Source organism: Brassica napus, chromosome C9 (genome assembly GCF_020379485.1).
Source record: "Brassica napus cultivar Da-Ae chromosome C9, Da-Ae, whole genome shotgun sequence".
Classification (NCBI taxonomy): domain Eukaryota; kingdom Viridiplantae; phylum Streptophyta; class Magnoliopsida; order Brassicales; family Brassicaceae; genus Brassica; species Brassica napus.
The window spans coordinates 63,526,539-63,543,787 of record NC_063452.1 but is presented as its reverse complement, the minus strand read 5'-3'; the positions used below and the strand labels follow the sequence as shown (position 1 = coordinate 63,543,787).

The 17,249-nt window shown below is 29.6% G+C and overlaps 4 protein-coding genes and 1 pseudogene across 7 annotated transcripts; 4 read left to right on the top strand and 1 right to left on the bottom strand.

Moving 5' to 3' along the window:
* The first annotated feature begins 281 nt into the window (after window positions 1-281).
* Window positions 282-8,011, top strand: LOC106372539 (sterol carrier protein 2-like). Of its 4 annotated transcripts, none has more exons than XR_007328195.1 (7): window positions 282-634; window positions 723-779; window positions 1,167-1,237; window positions 6,049-6,143; window positions 6,233-6,558; window positions 7,317-7,444; window positions 7,523-8,011. XR_007328195.1 is itself a non-coding variant. In XM_048767303.1 (5 exons), exons 1-4 carry the CDS (start codon window positions 551-553, stop codon window positions 6,101-6,103), a joined length of 267 nt encoding a protein of 88 aa, XP_048623260.1. In that variant the 5' UTR covers window positions 282-550; the 3' UTR covers window positions 6,104-6,558; window positions 7,317-8,011. The 4 variants fall into 4 exon arrangements, 1 of the variants encoding a protein (XP_048623260.1); XR_007328194.1 differs by having other exon boundaries at window positions 6,049-6,152; XR_007328193.1 differs by having other exon boundaries at window positions 6,049-6,558.
* Window positions 8,012-8,499: 488 nt separating this feature from the next.
* On the bottom strand, window positions 8,500-9,576 carry LOC106372540 (zinc finger protein ZAT6-like). The gene has a single exon (XM_013812769.3). It carries the CDS (start codon window positions 9,410-9,412, stop codon window positions 8,702-8,704), a length of 711 nt encoding a protein of 236 aa, XP_013668223.1. The 5' UTR covers window positions 9,413-9,576; the 3' UTR covers window positions 8,500-8,701.
* A 200-nt stretch (window positions 9,577-9,776) lies between these two features.
* LOC106370699 (S-protein homolog 9) lies at window positions 9,777-11,060 on the top strand. Its single transcript, XM_013810696.3, has one exon. The coding sequence runs from the start codon at window positions 10,570-10,572 to the stop codon at window positions 10,981-10,983; it is 414 nt and encodes a 137-aa protein (XP_013666150.2). The 5' UTR covers window positions 9,777-10,569; the 3' UTR covers window positions 10,984-11,060.
* Window positions 11,061-12,433: 1,373 nt separating this feature from the next.
* On the top strand, window positions 12,434-13,274 carry LOC106369991 (annotated as a pseudogene).
* A 1,385-nt stretch (window positions 13,275-14,659) lies between these two features.
* BNACNNG20590D (S-protein homolog 9) lies at window positions 14,660-15,055 on the top strand. Its single transcript, XM_013810078.1, has one exon. It carries the CDS (start codon window positions 14,660-14,662, stop codon window positions 15,053-15,055), a length of 396 nt encoding a protein of 131 aa, XP_013665532.1.
* The last annotated feature ends 2,194 nt before the right edge of the window (window positions 15,056-17,249 follow it).

Here is a 17,249-nt window from a genome sequence, read left to right as displayed (position 1 = left end):
AAAATTATTTAGAAAGACTTTTTTGTTGAAGAATGAAGAGGTACACACTTGGAGTGAGTGAGGCAAAGTGGAGCAAAGTGGTCAAGTTGTCAACAAAAGAAGGATAAACAAAACCATCCAATGATCTTATTCGATGTTAATAATGTTTATTTTATTTTGTTTGTTTTGTTTTGCCCTTTCTTTGGACTTTTGTGTAAATTAATTTTGTTTAATAAAATTATAGACGACAAAAAATAATAATAATAATGTATGCCCTCATAATTATATGGTAGGGTCTATATTTGTCATGGAATGGCTCGTGAAAAACGAGGGTGCCTTTGTTTGATAATGCATACAATTATAAACAGCCCATTACACTAGTCTAACGGATTAACAAACAGGCCCGTAAGACTATCATTATCGGCGATCCTTATCAGAGGGTTTTTAAAATTAATGATTCATTTAATTATTAAATCAAAAATACATAATATCCCAAGCACCGATCCTAGTTATTTTGTAACCGATCCTTAACACACATTTAAAGAAACATGTCAGCACCTAAACTAATGTGATGAAGCAGCATCTCTCCACCGATGCCGGTAAAGAGCTCACGGAGAAGATCGGTCTCGTTTATCAGATCAACGTCGCTCCCAAGGTAAGTCCCCCCCTTTTCTTAGACTCGATGTGTGTTCTAATTAATTTTTTTTGTTTAATTTTGCCTATTTTGTTTGATTTTTTTCCAGAAATTAGGGTTTGAAGAGGTTACCTGCATCGTGGATCTGAAGAAAAAGTCACCAAAGGTTAGCAATTGGGTATTCGAATAAGAGAAATTAAGACAAGATTATCGTAATTGGATCCTCTTAAAATCAACTAGACCCTCCGGATATGAATTTTCAGTTTTTAATTATTTACTAGGGATTAACCCGGGCTACGCCCGGGATTTTTATTTTTTTTCTAATTTAAGTTGTTAAATTATTTATATTTAGGTTATGATATATATATTTATATAAATGTTAAGATGCATGTCATAATTAAAATTTATTTTTAAATTTTAACACGTTAAATTAACATATTTTTTACTATTTAAATAGTTTTTTGTAATTTTGTTGGCTATCTAGTTATCATATTTAGCAAAACTATCTGTTGAGTGTTGGAATAAATGTTTTAGATATTTAATTAAACTGCAGAGTATTTTCGGATCGACCACATGCTCAACAATCGATCGATCCGTAAAAAGATGGTCGATCTCCTTGGCTAGGTAAGTACAATTTTAGCAAAAATATCTTTGATTTTCAAATATTAAGTATATAACTATTCTTTTGAATATTTTTTTTTGAATTTTATTTTTTGATTAAATTATTGTATTATAATGTTTATGTAAATATTTTTTGTGATGTTTGAATTTGTGCTGTTAGCATACTTAACCTAGATGATATTGATGTTTAACAATTTTTTTTTTTTTGGAAATAGAAAATAATGATATATCAAAACGAATCTTATACTTGTTAAATGATAGTATAATGTAAATTACTTCTATTATTTAAAAATAACAATTTGTTGTTTTTATTTTTTTTAAATCAGAAATTATTTTTATTTAAAAAAATTATTCATATATAATATAATAGTTTAAGTTTGGAAGATTAATCTATATATATAAATTATGTATATTTTAAAAAAAAATAATTTAAGATATTATATATTGAGTAACTGAATAAAAGCTGAATTTCTTATCTTGAAAATGAAATATTTATATTTTTGTCTTCATGTTATACTCACCAATCCAACATTGATATTTATAACTCTGTATGTTTAAAAAAAAAAATTAGTTTTAAGTCATAAACAAATTTAATAAATTAAATTCATCACCTATAATGTTCTGTAAACTATATTTGAAAATTCCTTAAAATTATATTTTAAGCATAATATTACTATTATTTAATTTAAGTTATTTTAAGCATAATATATGCTAAGCCAACTTAAATTATATTTACAATAGGACCATCCTAAACCGGTTAATAAACCAAAAACAATACTAAACCAACATGAACCAATACCTGATTCGGCGAGGAAATAAGTATTTCGGGATAAACGCTTGAATGGTTATTAACTATAATGGTTTGATCATGAAAGAGTAATATGAATATTAACAATAAAATTATGGATTAGATTAATTTAAATTTGTAAGAATACCTTTGAGTCTATGAAAAGCAATTCAATTTCCATGAATAAGTTTGGCTTTTGGAAGTTGCGGGTTTCCCAACAATGAATCCACCTAACAAAAAGTTCGTTGTTATAAAAAATCTCCTTCAAGGTCATTAAAGGTTTTTGGGACGGCAAGAGTTGATGGTGTAACCATTTTTTTGCTCGAGTGCTTTGAAGTTTTCCTTAATAGTGTGAGGTTGATGTTGATGGAATAATGAATTTTATAGGGACTTTCTTGATGTAAAAATATATTTTTTTGTTGTTTAATGTGGTATTTCCATTTTTATATAATTTACTACCATTTTAAGATAGATGTACATTTTAAGATAGATGTTTAAATCTTAAAGTATTTTTTCCATTTTTTAAAATGCTTATTTTCATTTCTTATATTTTTATTTACGTAATATCTATATTTATATTTTATATTTTAAAATAGATATTTAAATCTTAATGTAATTTTTCTATTTTTTTAAATTGTGTATTTACTTATATTATATATTTTACATTTTAAGATAGATGTTTAATGCTTAATGAACTTTTTTTAAAAAATTTTAAAAAATTGTGTATTTACTTATTATTATATATATATTTCATATATTATATATTTACATTATTTACTTATTATTTATTTTTCTGTATATGTATTTCCATTTCTTGTACTTTTTATTTACTTAATATCTCTATTTTACATTTTAAGATTGATGTTTAAATCTTAATGTACATTTTCCATTTTCTTTAACTTGTATATTTCCATTTGTTATACTTTCTATTTACGTAATATCTATATTTTAAATTTTAAGATATATTTTTAAATCTTAATGTAATTTTCCATTTTTAAATTGCGTATTTACTTATATTATATATTTACTTTTTTTTTTATATTGTGTATTTATATTTCTTATACTTTCTATTTACTAATAATTTTATATTTTAAGATAGATTTACATTTTAAGATAGATGTTTAAATACTAAAGTACTTTTTCCATTTTTTTAAATTGTGTATTTCCTTTTCTTATACTTTCTATTTGCGTAATATCTATATTTTACATTTTAAGATAGATGTTTAAATATTAATATATTTTTTCCATTGTTTTTAAGTTGTGTATTTCTTTTTCTTATACTTTCTATTTACTTAGTATCTATATTTTACATTTTAAGATAGATGTTTAATATTTAATGTACTCTTTCTATATTTTAAAAATTGTGCATTTACTTATTATTGGATATATAATTCATATATTTATATGTTTATAGTATTTACTTATTATTTATTTTTCTATATATTGAGTATTTCTCTTTCTTATACTTTATATTTAGTTAATATTTATATTTTATATTTTAAGATAGATGTTTAAATCTTAATGTTTTTTTTTTCCATTTTTAATGTAAAACGGCAATGTTTAATAGAAGAACTTGGACAAATAGTCAAATAGTTATATTTATGTTTTTTTTTTTATAAAATGGTAATGTTACATTATGGAGATAAGCCATTTTTTTAGTGAAAAATGGTAATCTTACATATGTTTAATGTAGTTTTTCCATTTTTTTTATGTTGTATGTTTACATATTTTTGTTATTTATAAATGTAAAATGGTAATCTTACATATGTTGAATGTAGTATTTCCATTTTTTATGTTGTATGTTTACATATTATTTATTATTTTCGAAATTATATATAATGTTTATTTTTTACAAAATAGTAATGTTATTATGGAGATAAACCGTCTTTTTTAGTGAAAAATGGTAATCTTACATATGTTTAAAGTAGTTTTTCTATTTTTTATGTTGTATGTTTACATATTACTTTTTAAAATAAAAATGTAAAATGGTAATCTTACATATGTTTAATGTAGTATTTCAATTTTTTATGTTGTATGTTTACATATATTTATTATTTTCGAAATTATATATAATGTTTTTTGTTTTTTTTTATAAAACGGTAATGTTACATTATGGAGATAAGCCGTCTTTTTTTTAAGTGAAAAATGATAATTTTACATATGTTTAATGTAGTTTTTTCATTTTTTATGCTGTATGTTTACATATTATTTATAATTTTTCGAAAATTAGTAATATTAAAATGTAAAACTATATTTTATGTCACGTGTCATCTTTCGGAAGAATTTTTTTTGCTGATGTGGACGCTCTACGGAGCCTCAAAAGGTCCCTTTTATTAGTAAGGATTTTATTAAATGATGTATTTGTAATATTGGTTCATATTATATTTATTAAATAAATATTTTTTTTTTGCATCTTAAACTATCTATTTTTTTTACGAATGTGTGATATCGTATAAAAAATATAAAAAATGAGTATAGAGTTAATTAGATAATTTTAAAAACAGAAATTTTTCTTTCATGTGCGATATCATATAAATAATGATCCGCCCAGTTAACAAAAATCATGATTATTTTATGTGTAATTTTTTTTATTTTGACCATTTCCTTAAAATTATATTAAATTTTACATATTTTAATTAGAACATTTTTAATATCTTTACCTTTTTATTTGAAATGCAACTCAATATTTTTTTAACAATTATAACAAAATATTTAAAATATATTTTTAGAATTTGTTTGAAAAATATGAAAATTATATTTTAAATTAAAATTATCCTAAAATATGATAAATTTTGATGTAAACGAAAACTCAAATTATGTCAAAAATAATGATATTCAATGATAATAACAATTTCAATTGATTATTTTTTAAAAAAAATACATTTACAAAAATATTGTTTGAAAGAAAATTCATTTTCAAATATAAAATAAAAATATTATAATTTAATAATAAAAATATAAATAAAAACCATAAATTTAGCAAATGACAACTGAATTATATTATGCTAAAATTTTCTTTCTAACAATTTATCAAATGACAAATGAGTTATAAGCAAATAATACCATATAATTTTTAAAAACATAGACATTCTTAAATATTTTTTGAATAAATAATTATTTTTAAATTTAATCAACTGAAAATAATATCCGTACAATTGTGTGAGTCAAATTCTAGTTTTATTGATGCATGTTATATATTAGTGTTGCATGTTTTAGGTAACATTTTAATGATGCACGTTTTTAAAAATCTCCATTATTAAAATTATGCACGTAAGGATAACTCATGAGTGTTTTTGGTTGATTAAATGACATTATGTCTAAATTTATTTAAGGATATTTCATTAAGGTAACTGAAAAAGACAAACAATAAAATAGGAAGTTTAAATTCATTTAAGCATATTTCATTAATGTAACTGAAAAGACAAGTAATAAATTATGCAGTTTTATTCGTTTTAGGATATTTCATAAATGCAACTAAAAAGGATAAGCAAAAGAAAATAGGGAGTTTAATTAATGAAGTAAGAACATTTTCAAATGGGTACTTCTCTTTTAATAATGTAGATTGATTGTTCTTTTATTTTGCAAAATTGATTTTTTTAGGAAAATATGAAGGAGTGTCAAAGCTGCTACTGGCAAGCAGGGCCGGCCCTGAGATTTATGGGGCTGTAGGCGGTTTTTAAAAAATTCCAGCTATAAATTTTTTTTGATAAATTTGGGGGCCTAAAAAAAAATTTTGGGAACTTTTTTCTATGTAATTTTTTCCAAAATTTTTGGGGGCCTAAGGCCAATGTTTCGTTAGGCTTTGCCCAGGACCGGCCCTGCTGGCAAGATGAATCCTCAGATTGCTTTCACTAGGTTTGTCTTTTTTTCGTTAATGTTATTTTATTACATGTATTTAAGCAGCTTTTTGTCTTTGTGTCTGAACCCAAATCCACCAAGCTTCTGCTGTCTTGATTTTGTTTGATTTGGTTCAAGAAGTTGATCTCTGAGTCTCTGTGTGAATGTTGAATGTTTTGGTTGGTGGCAGGGGTGCGATGAAGATAAAGGGTAGTCTCAGTGCTGCGCAAGAAGTTCACCCCTGACATTTTCCCAAAGCCTTGCCTTCGAAGTTGTGAACACAGTGTAAGAATGGTGCTGCAAGCCTCCCTTGAACTCACCATCTGATACTTGTCTCCTACCAAAAAAACCTGCAGTAACTTATCCAATTGTAGGTTTAACTCAAGTCTAATACAAACTGTCCGAGCTTCGTTTCTTCTCTGAGAAGGCAAGTCAACAAACACAGTTTCTCCTCTTTCACTGCAGGAGTTGTATTGAATTGAGATAAATGTTACATTTGATTATTTTTCAATTTCAATCAACTCTGCTGAGAGCATTCCTTCTTGTAATTAAGATGTTTATGTTTTCAGGCTTCTGACTCGGAGGGTGTTGCAGAGCAGGATTGTGATATGTTCTTATTCGTTTGCAGTTGGAAATTCACAGTCTGATGGTGATGAAGCCACTGCTGGATTGGTGATCAAGCCACTGCTGCTCTAGTACGGTCAGTTTCCTCTCTATCTCTTTTCTTTCGAGTAGTCTCTCTCTGTAATGGATGAGTTTTAATTGTTTAAGAAGAAGTTCTGTTTAGGTTGTCCTGTCTCTTGATTCTGTAATGGAGTTAATGTTCTGTTATGTTTATGTTGTGGCTTCTTCTTGTTGTTGTTCTGTTATATTTATGTTTATTCACAAAACCAAAGTCATCCATTTTCTCTTTCTCTCTTTAATCATCATTCACTATTTTTTAAAGAACCCTTAAGTTAAGAAACTATGAATGGAGGACAAAAAATTAGTTGCTTCTTAACTAAATTCTTAACACACATTTAATACTAAAAAAGTGATTAAAAAACCCTTATGGGGTTATAGGGATAATCATGCTCCAAGGTTGTAAGTTTATTATGAATTGAAATATACCTGAAGAAATAACCAACAGCCCTCGCGTTTGTTCATCCTAAGAGAATAATTAGCGGTCGTCGCGTTATAAAAAAAAAAAGAGTTAGCAGTCGTCGCGTTTATAGCCCTTGGCCTAGGAGGAGAAGAGAATGGAGAAGAGAAACATTATAGATCGTGGCCCAAAGGCAATGATATTTCGTGGATCTCACCTCTTTTGATTGTGTTTCTGTGTTCACGGTCTAGGTTTAGGATTTGGAAATTCGTCTGGACTTTTGTGTGTTGGATCCGAATTCGTCTAACATATGATGGTTCCTTGCTTCGAACAGTCTTATGGTTTTCATGTTTTGTTTTCGTATCTGATCTATGTAGAGCCAACTTGGACGTTTTGATGGCCATCCATTAGTTTGCGGTTTCTTCAAATCGGGTAGTACGTGTATGGCTGGTGCCAGATGTCCATTCGCACATAAAGTTCCTAGAGTTTTTGATAGTAGAACTGGGTAACCTCTATGGCTCTATCTTTCTCTTTGTTGCCTTTCTCAAACACTTTTATGATGTGAATTTCTGCTTGTTCGCAGTTTAGACAATCCAAAAACCGTCGAGTTACTGGCTAGGAATGTTTACATGGGCGCTGTGGATCCACCCATTGATCAAACCCTTAAAACGCTCTACCTCCGTCGCCTCAACTCGAGTGTCCACGAGCAGCACATACGAGACCGTTTCAGCCCTTATGGAGAAATATAATCTATTGTCTATTTTGCAATGAGAGGTGTCGACGGTGCGTTTCTCACGTACACAAGCCGAGAAGCGGCAGAGAAGGCCATGCTAGAGCACTCCTCATGGGTTGTTATTAATGGCCAAAATGTTAAACTCTTATGGGGAGCACATGTGATCCCCAAGGAAGCTGTGGTTCAGGAGAATCAACCCCAGGACCATGATACGGATGTTTCTAGAATCCTTATCCATTGAAAGTTTATTTCACAAAGAAGCAAATGAATAAATAATATATAAGTAGTAGTTTGTTAAACTGAATGAATAATATATATATATTTATTGGTTGATTTCACTCTTGGATGATCATTTTAGTTTCGAAAGTGTTGGGAGTATTATGGCTTTTTATTGCATGTTGTGCATGATGATGAGCTTGTGAATTTGATGGGTGGAGAAGCATCTGAGCTACAGTTTTCTAAGTCAGATCCTTCTGTAATACTGTTGGCTGGGCTCCAGGGAGTTGGAAATAATACTGTTAAGACAACAGTTTGCGAACTTGCTTGTTACCTAAAGAATGTATGCTCTCTGTGTCAGATATATAGCTATGGAAACTGGAAAGTCTAAAAAAAGAATAATGTGGTTGTTGTGAGACCATTGAATGCTACAGGTCTTTTGTTTTTGAGTCATATTGTATAAAATAAAATTGATGTCATGTTCTTTCATAGAAACATCAGACACTACGTAATTAGTACCCATTATCTACCTCAAACGAATCTCTTAGCATGTGATCAGTTAAATGAGCTGAGACTTGTAGTCATACCACCCCCACGACACTAGTCCAACGAACCGGTTGTAATCTATGTTCTTTAGAAACTGAAACGTACTTGACAAATTTAGGTAAAGAAGACAAGAAAGCTACACAAATATTACAAGAAGGATACTGATTCAATGAAGAAGAACAAGAAGTGGAATCTAAAAATTGGTATTATGTACAGTATAACAAATTCATGTAACTGCTAGCTGAATCTGTAACTCCTTTATAAGTTCTACTCGAGCCTCAGTTTCTTGGTCGGCATGGGGCTCATCACCTCTTCTTCTCCGTTGACCGTCCAGAACGCCGGTATCGGCGGGATGTTGAGGTCAAACCCACGGTGGTGGTGGTGGTGGTGATGATGGCTGCCGCTGCTGACGTGGCTTGTGGACCCCACGCCTTCGGAGATAGACACGCTGCTGCTCCCACCGCCGCCGTTCTTGCCTTCGTAGTGGCACCGTTTGTGGCCACCGAGAGCTTGGCCTGTCGCGAACGACTTGTTGCAGATCGAGCAAACGTGCGGTTTCACACTTCCTCCGCCGTGTCTCACGATAGTTATAGCCGACGAGGTGGATTTCTCATCTCCTCCGCTAGACTGAGTCTGCGATGACTTTTTACGGTGACTCGCCTTGTGCCCGCCGAGAGCCTGGTAAGAAGAAAACGCCTTGTCGCAGACGCTGCACTTGTGGGTATGTGTAGAAGTAGGAGTAGGAAGCAGAGGCGGCAAGGAAGAACAAGAAGGCAGGTCTCGGGTTCGATTACCGTCACGAGCAAGAAGCATGAGACATAAAGCGATATACTCATCCTCCGTGAGACTGCGGTCGAACTCGGATCTTGACCTCTTAGATCGCTTGCCTTTGCTTCCATGGAAGCCAACAGCATAATCTTGAAACAGAGTTGGAACTGGAGAAGCTAATCTTGGCGAACTAAGAGCTTCAAGTGCCATTATTATCACTATTTTTTTCTTTTCGGTCTGATAAAGAAGTGTTTAAGTTGAAGAAAGAAGAAACGCAAGTGTGGGTATATATATATAGCAGTAACGTTAGAAGAGAGGAAGTTGCGTGTGAAGAAGTGCGAAAGTGTGTGCGTGAAGAATAGAGTGGAGGCGATAACTACTTAAGCTTCTTTGATTTAATTAATTTTAGCTATATTATAGAAACTCTATATTATGTGTGCGGACCAGAAGATAAAATGAAAGTATCTAAGTTTGGGCACGTTTGGTTTGACTTGGTACACGTGTGTGGAAGTCGGCTAAGAAGACCTGTTCTCAGATTCTTTCTCTTCTGCCGCCTTATTGTTTTGCATTCTTATCAGTTAAGAATATTATAGAGAGAGCTGAGCTCACTTGGGTGTTATGCTGACCAAACAAGTGGACTGATATAAAGCCAAATCAAGTCGGCTACTAGATGTCCAAACTGTCGTGTCTATCTACTTATGATGTCCGAACTACATACAACTAACTATATATAAAGATAGTCAAGAAATCCCAGCAAATGGATTTAGATTGTACCTTGATACTATGAATCTAAATGTTGACAGTCTTTTTTTTTAAGCGTTTGGATTTGTAGGTTTTAATTTAATATTACACAAAGCTTAAGCAAAAAAAAAATCATATTAATTTGATCAAATAACATCTTTTAGTTAAGGTTAACTGGTCAAGGATCTCTCGGTTGTTTTTTTTGTTCAAACTGAAATTTTATTCAAAAAAAAACTTAAAGTGGGTTCAAACTGAAATTTCATTCAAAAGGATCTCTCGGTCGTTATTTTCACTTATTTCATAGAAGATTTTTCCTTTTCACAAGTTCTGGAAATCCAAATTCTGTTCAAAACAATATTTTTTCCCTCAAAGCAAAGATTGCTATCAGATCTTCTCCTATTATAGAGATACCCTAAAAAGATAAGAATTATTTTGTGGATATTTTTCCTTTTTAATTAATTAGAAATCATTCATTGTTTTGGCAAAAAATAATAATGTCACAGTAAAACTCATATTTCATGTAACAAGTCAAATATAAATACCTAACACATGTAGTGTAGAAACATACAAAAAAATAAATGTCCAAAAAGTTTTAGTCGGTCTCCGAAATATAGCAGACTAAACAAATGAACAATCTCCTGATAGTGCTGACTCTTCTGGGCCTATGTATCAGCTTAAGCAATGGTTTTGACATGCTAGGAGGAAGCAAAGTCACGTTCAGCAACCAGTTGGAACACAGCAAACTCCTCAAGGTTCTTTGTGACAATGACGAAGGGGAGCAGCTTGTGAAAATTGGCAAAGAATACGAGTTCACTTTTGGTGATAGCATTTTCAAAACGACCCGTTACTCGTGTAAAATGGACCAAGGTCCTAATTTCAAACATCACCAAGAGTTTGTGGCGTATGACGCTTCGTGGAGCAAAGCTCTTGAGGCTACATGTAAGTGGATTGCTAGAGAAGATGGTATCTACTTTTCTCAAGATGGAAACCCTCCTCTGAGGAGATATGAGTGGGATGGTCCTCACCTCCTCAAAACCTAGAATTATATATCTTGGGTTGATATCTCTAATCTTTGTATCGTATGAGAAATTGATTATTATAATATGTTATTATGACACATTAATTATTATAAAAATATTATTATATTATTACATTAGAGCAGCATTAAGGCAAGGGAGAGGAGCATGAGTTCTAAATTTTTTTTTATTATTATTTTTTGTTTTGTCCGATTTAAAAAAAATTAAAAATAAACCAATCGTGGGCCACCACGTACTAGTGGGACCCGCGAAAAGTGGCAAAACCCTCAGAAACTCACATCTTGCGGAAGAGGTAGAGTAGACAAGTTTTAAATAATTGTGGGATCCGCATGATTTTAAATTTTTTTTTTTTGAAGAGGCAGCCTTTAGAGGCGCCGTTAATGCTGCTCTTATGACTTTACGTGTGTTTATTACGAAATAAGCAATTGAAAACAATTAATTACAGAGGTCTAAACAATCAACTAAACGCTGTTATTTTTTTTATAACATCTACTTTATTGATTTTAGCTTGAAGAATGAATATGATCGTCATGTAACAATACATGCAAATACTGCGATACATAAAAATGAAATATGAAATCAACACCATCATGAAGCCGCTTTGTTAGACTATCTCCTACTTTATTTGCACTTTTTTTTGTCCATTGAAACGATCAACTAAACACTGTTATATATGACGTTTTTGACCAAAAAATAAAAAAAACGTGATGATGATGATGCTCCAAAAACAATTAGAAGTTAATATAATTTAAATTATATAGGGTCGATCGAAAATAATGGGTAGTTTTATTAGTATCTAAGATAAACCAGTGACCAAAAGCAAAATATACAGATATTTTATAAATCAACGGTCCATAGACCAGAAGCAAATAAATATAGATATTTTATAAATCAACGTGGGAACTATCCATGCAACTTCATTCTATTTTAGAGATAAAGTTATAGATACTCTTAAGTATATGACTCCAGTAACTTTGTATTCAATGTTGTCCATCAATTGCCCAAAGAAATCTAAAAATTTTAAATTGCAAGTGACACTGTGAATCTAAATGTTACTAAACATTTTCTTATTTCTTCTCAAGCGTTTCTGTTTTGTTTATATTATGAAAATTTCATATCTACATTCCAACAGAAAACAAATATAACTGATCAAATAACATAACTCTTAATTAGGATTAGGAATCTCTCGGTCATTATTATTTTTTATTTCTTAACTTTTCACAAGTTCTGAAAATCTAGATACAGGCCACACCATTTTTCACCCAAAGCAAAGATTGCTATCATATCTTATGGATACTTTTCCTTTTTTGATTAGAAAAAATCATGTTTTCTTGGTAAAAGCTAATAATGTAAAAGTAAAACTCATATTTCATGTAACAAATTTTGAAATATAAGCACCAATGCAACATATGTAGTGTAGAAACATTAAAATATACATATCTCAAAGATATTTTGTCTGTCCCGGAAACATAGCAGACAAAACAAATGAACAATCTATTGAAAGTACTGATTCTTTTAGGCCTATGCATCGGCTTAAGCAATGGGTTCTATATGCTAGGAGAAAGCAAAGTCACGTTAAGAACCAGTTGGAACACAACAAACTCCTCAAGGTTCGATGTAACAACAACGAAGGGGAGAAAATTGTGAAAATCGGTGAAGAATATGAGTTTACTTTTGGTGATAAATTTTTCGGAACAACCCATTATTCGGGTAAAATGGACCAAAGTCCTAATTTCAAACATCACCAAGAGTTTGTGGCGTATGACGCTTCATGGATCAAAGCTCTTGAGGCTACATGTAAGTGGATTGCTAGAGAAGATGACATCTACTTGTCTCAAGATGGAAACCCTCCTCTTAGGAGATATGTGTGGGACGGTCCTCACCTCTTCAAAAACTAGAGTTTTGTATCTTTGGTTGATATATTTAATCTTTGAATCGTATGAAGTATTGCTTATTGTAAAATATATTACATTTGATTATTATGATAAATTAACTATTATATTACATTATGACTTTATGTGTGTTATTATGAAACAAACAATTGAAAACAACTAAGATTCCAATTGGTGACACTTTGATAAACCAAATGAATGAAAAATAAATGTACAAATTTCTATTTGAAGAATTGAATAAATATAAAAATAATAATAATGATTGATTATTTTAAAATATTTTTTTATTTGTTCCTCGTCAAAATTTAGAAAGAACATTTTTTCATTAATTCCTCTAAAAATGAGAATGAGAAGAATTACGTAGAGGTTATATATAATAAAATTAATAAAAAAAACCAACATAATTGATATAAAATTAGAGGGATAAAATATGTTTTTTCTAAAATGTGGTCATCAATCTAATCTATTAATTTAGGATCTTATTTTTATCTACTATTTACAAGTCTTCGTAGAACCACTTAAAGAATTAGTTAATAGTATGACATATTTGATTATTTACATTAATAAGAAACCAAATATAAATTTGAATTTTATTTTTTAGTTAAATAAAATCTGTTGAGAGAGAATCTAACAAATTTTAAAATTTAAATATATTTTCTTATAAAATATCACATAAATAAATTTGTAATTACCAATATAATATTATTATAAATCAATGTTAACTAAAGTTTAATTATAAACAAGAAAATAAGAATTCTATACTATTTTATAATCTCTATTATTATATTTTGTATCATATAAAAATAGCTGTGCTAAATGAATTAAATACGGGAAATTAGATTAAATAGGTAAATTAACAAATTTATATATTTTCATTTAAAATTGTCACTCATTATTAAAATAGGTTAAAATTTGTAAAATATCTGATTAGTTTATATTGTTATTTTATCGTACATCTCAAAAATAAATTAGTAAATAATAAAAATAAAAATAAAGTAAAATGTATTAAAGAAATAACTATATATTAATAATGTCGAATAAAAAATATAAACAATAATATTATAGAATTATAAAATATATAATACCAAAACTAAAATTGTATATTTAATGTAATAATATCAACTACTTTTATAAAATGAAAAAAATATCAGTGGGAGTTAAAATCTAGTTGGAACCTTATTATAGAGATCTAAACGATTAACTAAATATTGTTATATAAGACGTTGTAATGATGATTTAAAACAAATTATAAGTTAATATAAATTAAATTTTATAAAACCTTTACATTACGAGTCGATTGAATAGAATGAGTAGTTATAATATCTAAGATAAATCAAGGACCAAAATCCAAATATTTTATAAATCTACGGTCCATAGACCAAGAACCAAATATTTAGATATTTCATAAATTAACAGTCCAAGAAAACGTGTCAATAGGAGAAGGAGGAAGAAGAAGAATGTCACTTACACTAACACTAACACTGACCACTTCCGTTCTTCTAATTTTTTTTACAAGTTCTGGAAATCCAAATTCTGTTCAAAACAATATTTTTTTTCCCTTAAAGCAAAGATTGCTATCAGATCTTCTCTTACTATAGAGATACCCTTTCCTTTTAACTAATTAGAAATCATTACTTTTTTTCGGAAAAGGTAATAGTGTAAAAGTAAAACATATATTTCATGTAACATGTCAAATATAAATACACAACACATGTAGTGTAGAAACATACAAAAAATATATGTCCAAAAAGTTTAAATCTGTCTCCGAAATATAGCAGACTAAACAAATGAACAATCTCTTGATAGTACTGGTTCTTCTGGGCCTATGTATCGGCTTAGGAGAAAGCACCGTCACTATAAGCAACCAGTTGAAACACAACAAGCTCCTCGGGATTCTTTGTGACAACTACGAAGGGTATCAGAAGTTGAAAATCGGCGAAGATTATAATTTTAATGTTTCTCTCGACTCTTCGGACCCGGTGTACGAGGAAAAATACTCATGTACAATGTACCAAGGTCCTAATTTCAAATATCGCCAATATGTTATGGTGTTGGACGAGAGCACAGGACTTGAGGTTACGAGTAAGTGGATTGCTAGAGAAGATGGTATCTACAGTTATATTGGTGGACATCCTCTTCTGAAGACAGATAAGTGGGATGGTTCTCACCTACTCAAAAACTAGAATTTTATATTTTGAGTTGATATCTATATTATTTGTATCGTATGAGATATTGATTGCTATAGTATATTATTATGGTATTAATTATTATAAAAATATTATTATATTATTATATTAAGACCCTACATGTGTTTGTTACGAAATAAGCAATTGAAAACAATTATTCATGCAAATACTGCGATACATAAAAATGAAATATAAAATCAACACCATCATCAAACCGCTTTTGCTAGACTATCTGCTACTTTATTCGTACTTCTTTTTGTCCATTGAAACGATCAACTAAACGCTGTTATATATGACGTTTTTGACCAAAAAAAAAAACGTGATGATGATGCTCCAAAAACAATTAAAAGTTAATATAATTTAAATTACATAGAGTCGATTGAAAAGAATGGATAGTTTTATTAATATCTAAGATAAACCAGGGACCAAAAATAAAATATACAGATATTTTATAAATTAACGATCCGTAGACCAAAAAACGGCTCAAGAAGACGTGGGAACTATCCATCAAGGGAGGAAGGAGGAAGAAAAATGGCACTGACCACTTCCGTTCATCTTCTCGATTCCACCTCCGTCGTGCGTCCTCAACTACTCAAAAACTAGAATTCTATATTTTGAGTTGATATATATATTATTTGTATCGTATGAGATATTGATTGCTATAGTATATTATTATGGTATTAATTATTATAAAAATATTATTATATTATGACCTTACATGTGTTTGTTACGAAATAAGCAATTGAAAACAATTATTCATGCAAATAGTGCGATACATAAAAATGAAATATAAAATCAACACCATCATCAAGCCGCTTTTGCTAGACTATCTGCTACTTTATTCGCACTTCTTTTTGCCCATTGAAACGATCAACTAAACATTGTTATATATGACGTTTTTGACCAAAAAATAAAAAACGTGATGATGATGCTCCAAAAACAATTAAAAGTTAATATAATTTAAATTACATAGAGTCGATCGAAAAGAATGGATAGTTTTATTAATATCTAAGATAAACCAGGGACCAAAAATAAAATATACAGATATTTTATAAATTAACGGCCCAAGAAGACGTGGGAACTATCCATCAATAGAGGAAGAAGGAAAAGAAGAATGGCACTGACACTACTAACACTGACCACTTCCGTTCATCTTCTCGATTCCACCTGCATCTCGTGTCTTCGGATCTTCGCCGCAGCTTTTCCTCTCCGATCTCGGTTTCGACGGCCTTCATCGTCGTTAAAATTAATTTACAATTTTTTTATCTGAAGAATTGAATAAATATAAAATAATATTAACTATGGATTAATTTAAAATATATTTTATTTCCTCATCAAAATTTAGAAAGAAATTGTTTTTCATTAATTCCTCTAAAATCAGAATGAGAAGAATTGAGTAGAGCTTATATAATAAGTGGGATGGTTCTCACCTACTCGAAAACTAGAATTTTATATTTTCAGTTGATATTTATATTATTTGTATCGTATGAGATATTGATTGCTATAGTATATTATTATGGTATTAATTATTATAAAAATATTATTATATTATGACCTTACATGTGTTTGTTACGAAATAAGCAATTGAAAACAATTATTCATGCAAATACTACGATACATAAAAATGAAATATAAAATCAACACCATCATCAAACCGCTTTTGCTAGACTATCTGCTACTTTATTCGTACTTCTTTTTGTCCATTGAAACGATCAACTAAACGATGTTATATATGACGTTTTTGACCAAAAAAATAAAAAACGTGATGATGATGCTCCAAAAACAATTAAAAGTTAATATAATTTAAATTACATAGATTTGATCGAAAATAATAGATAGTTTTATTAATATCTAAGATAAACCAGGGACCAAAAACAAAATATACAGATATTTTATAAATTAACGATCCGTGGACCAAAAAACGGCCCAAGAAGACGTAGAAACTATCCATCAACAGAGGAAAGAGGAAGAAGAATGGCACTGACACTACTAACACTGACCACTTCCGTTCATCTTCTCGATTTCACCTCCGTCGTGCGTCCTCACCTACTCAAAAACTAGAATTCTATATTTTGAGTTGATATCTATATTATTTGTATCGTATGAGATATTGATTGCTATAGTATATTATTATGGTATTAACTATTATAAAAATATTATTATATTATTATATTATGACCTTACATGTGTT

Bases quoted from the DNA above. Each gene is read 5' to 3' on its own strand.
- LOC106372539 (XM_048767303.1), top strand. From the start codon at position 551: ATGAAGCAGCATCTCTCCACCGATGCCGGTAAAGAGCTCACGGAGAAG. The intron at 635-722 runs GTAAGTCCCCCC...ATTTTTTTCCAG, and splicing joins AGATCAACGTCGCTCCCAAG to AAATTAGGGTTTGAAGAGGT. The intron at 780-1,166 runs GTTAGCAATTGG...ATTAAACTGCAG, and splicing joins TGAAGAAAAAGTCACCAAAG to AGTATTTTCGGATCGACCAC.
- LOC106372540 (XM_013812769.3), bottom strand. From the start codon at position 9,412: ATGGCACTTGAAGCTCTTAGTTCGCCAAGATTAGCTTCTCCAGTTCCA.
- LOC106370699 (XM_013810696.3), top strand. From the start codon at position 10,570: ATGAACAATCTCCTGATAGTGCTGACTCTTCTGGGCCTATGTATCAGC.
- BNACNNG20590D (XM_013810078.1), top strand. From the start codon at position 14,660: ATGAACAATCTCTTGATAGTACTGGTTCTTCTGGGCCTATGTATCGGC.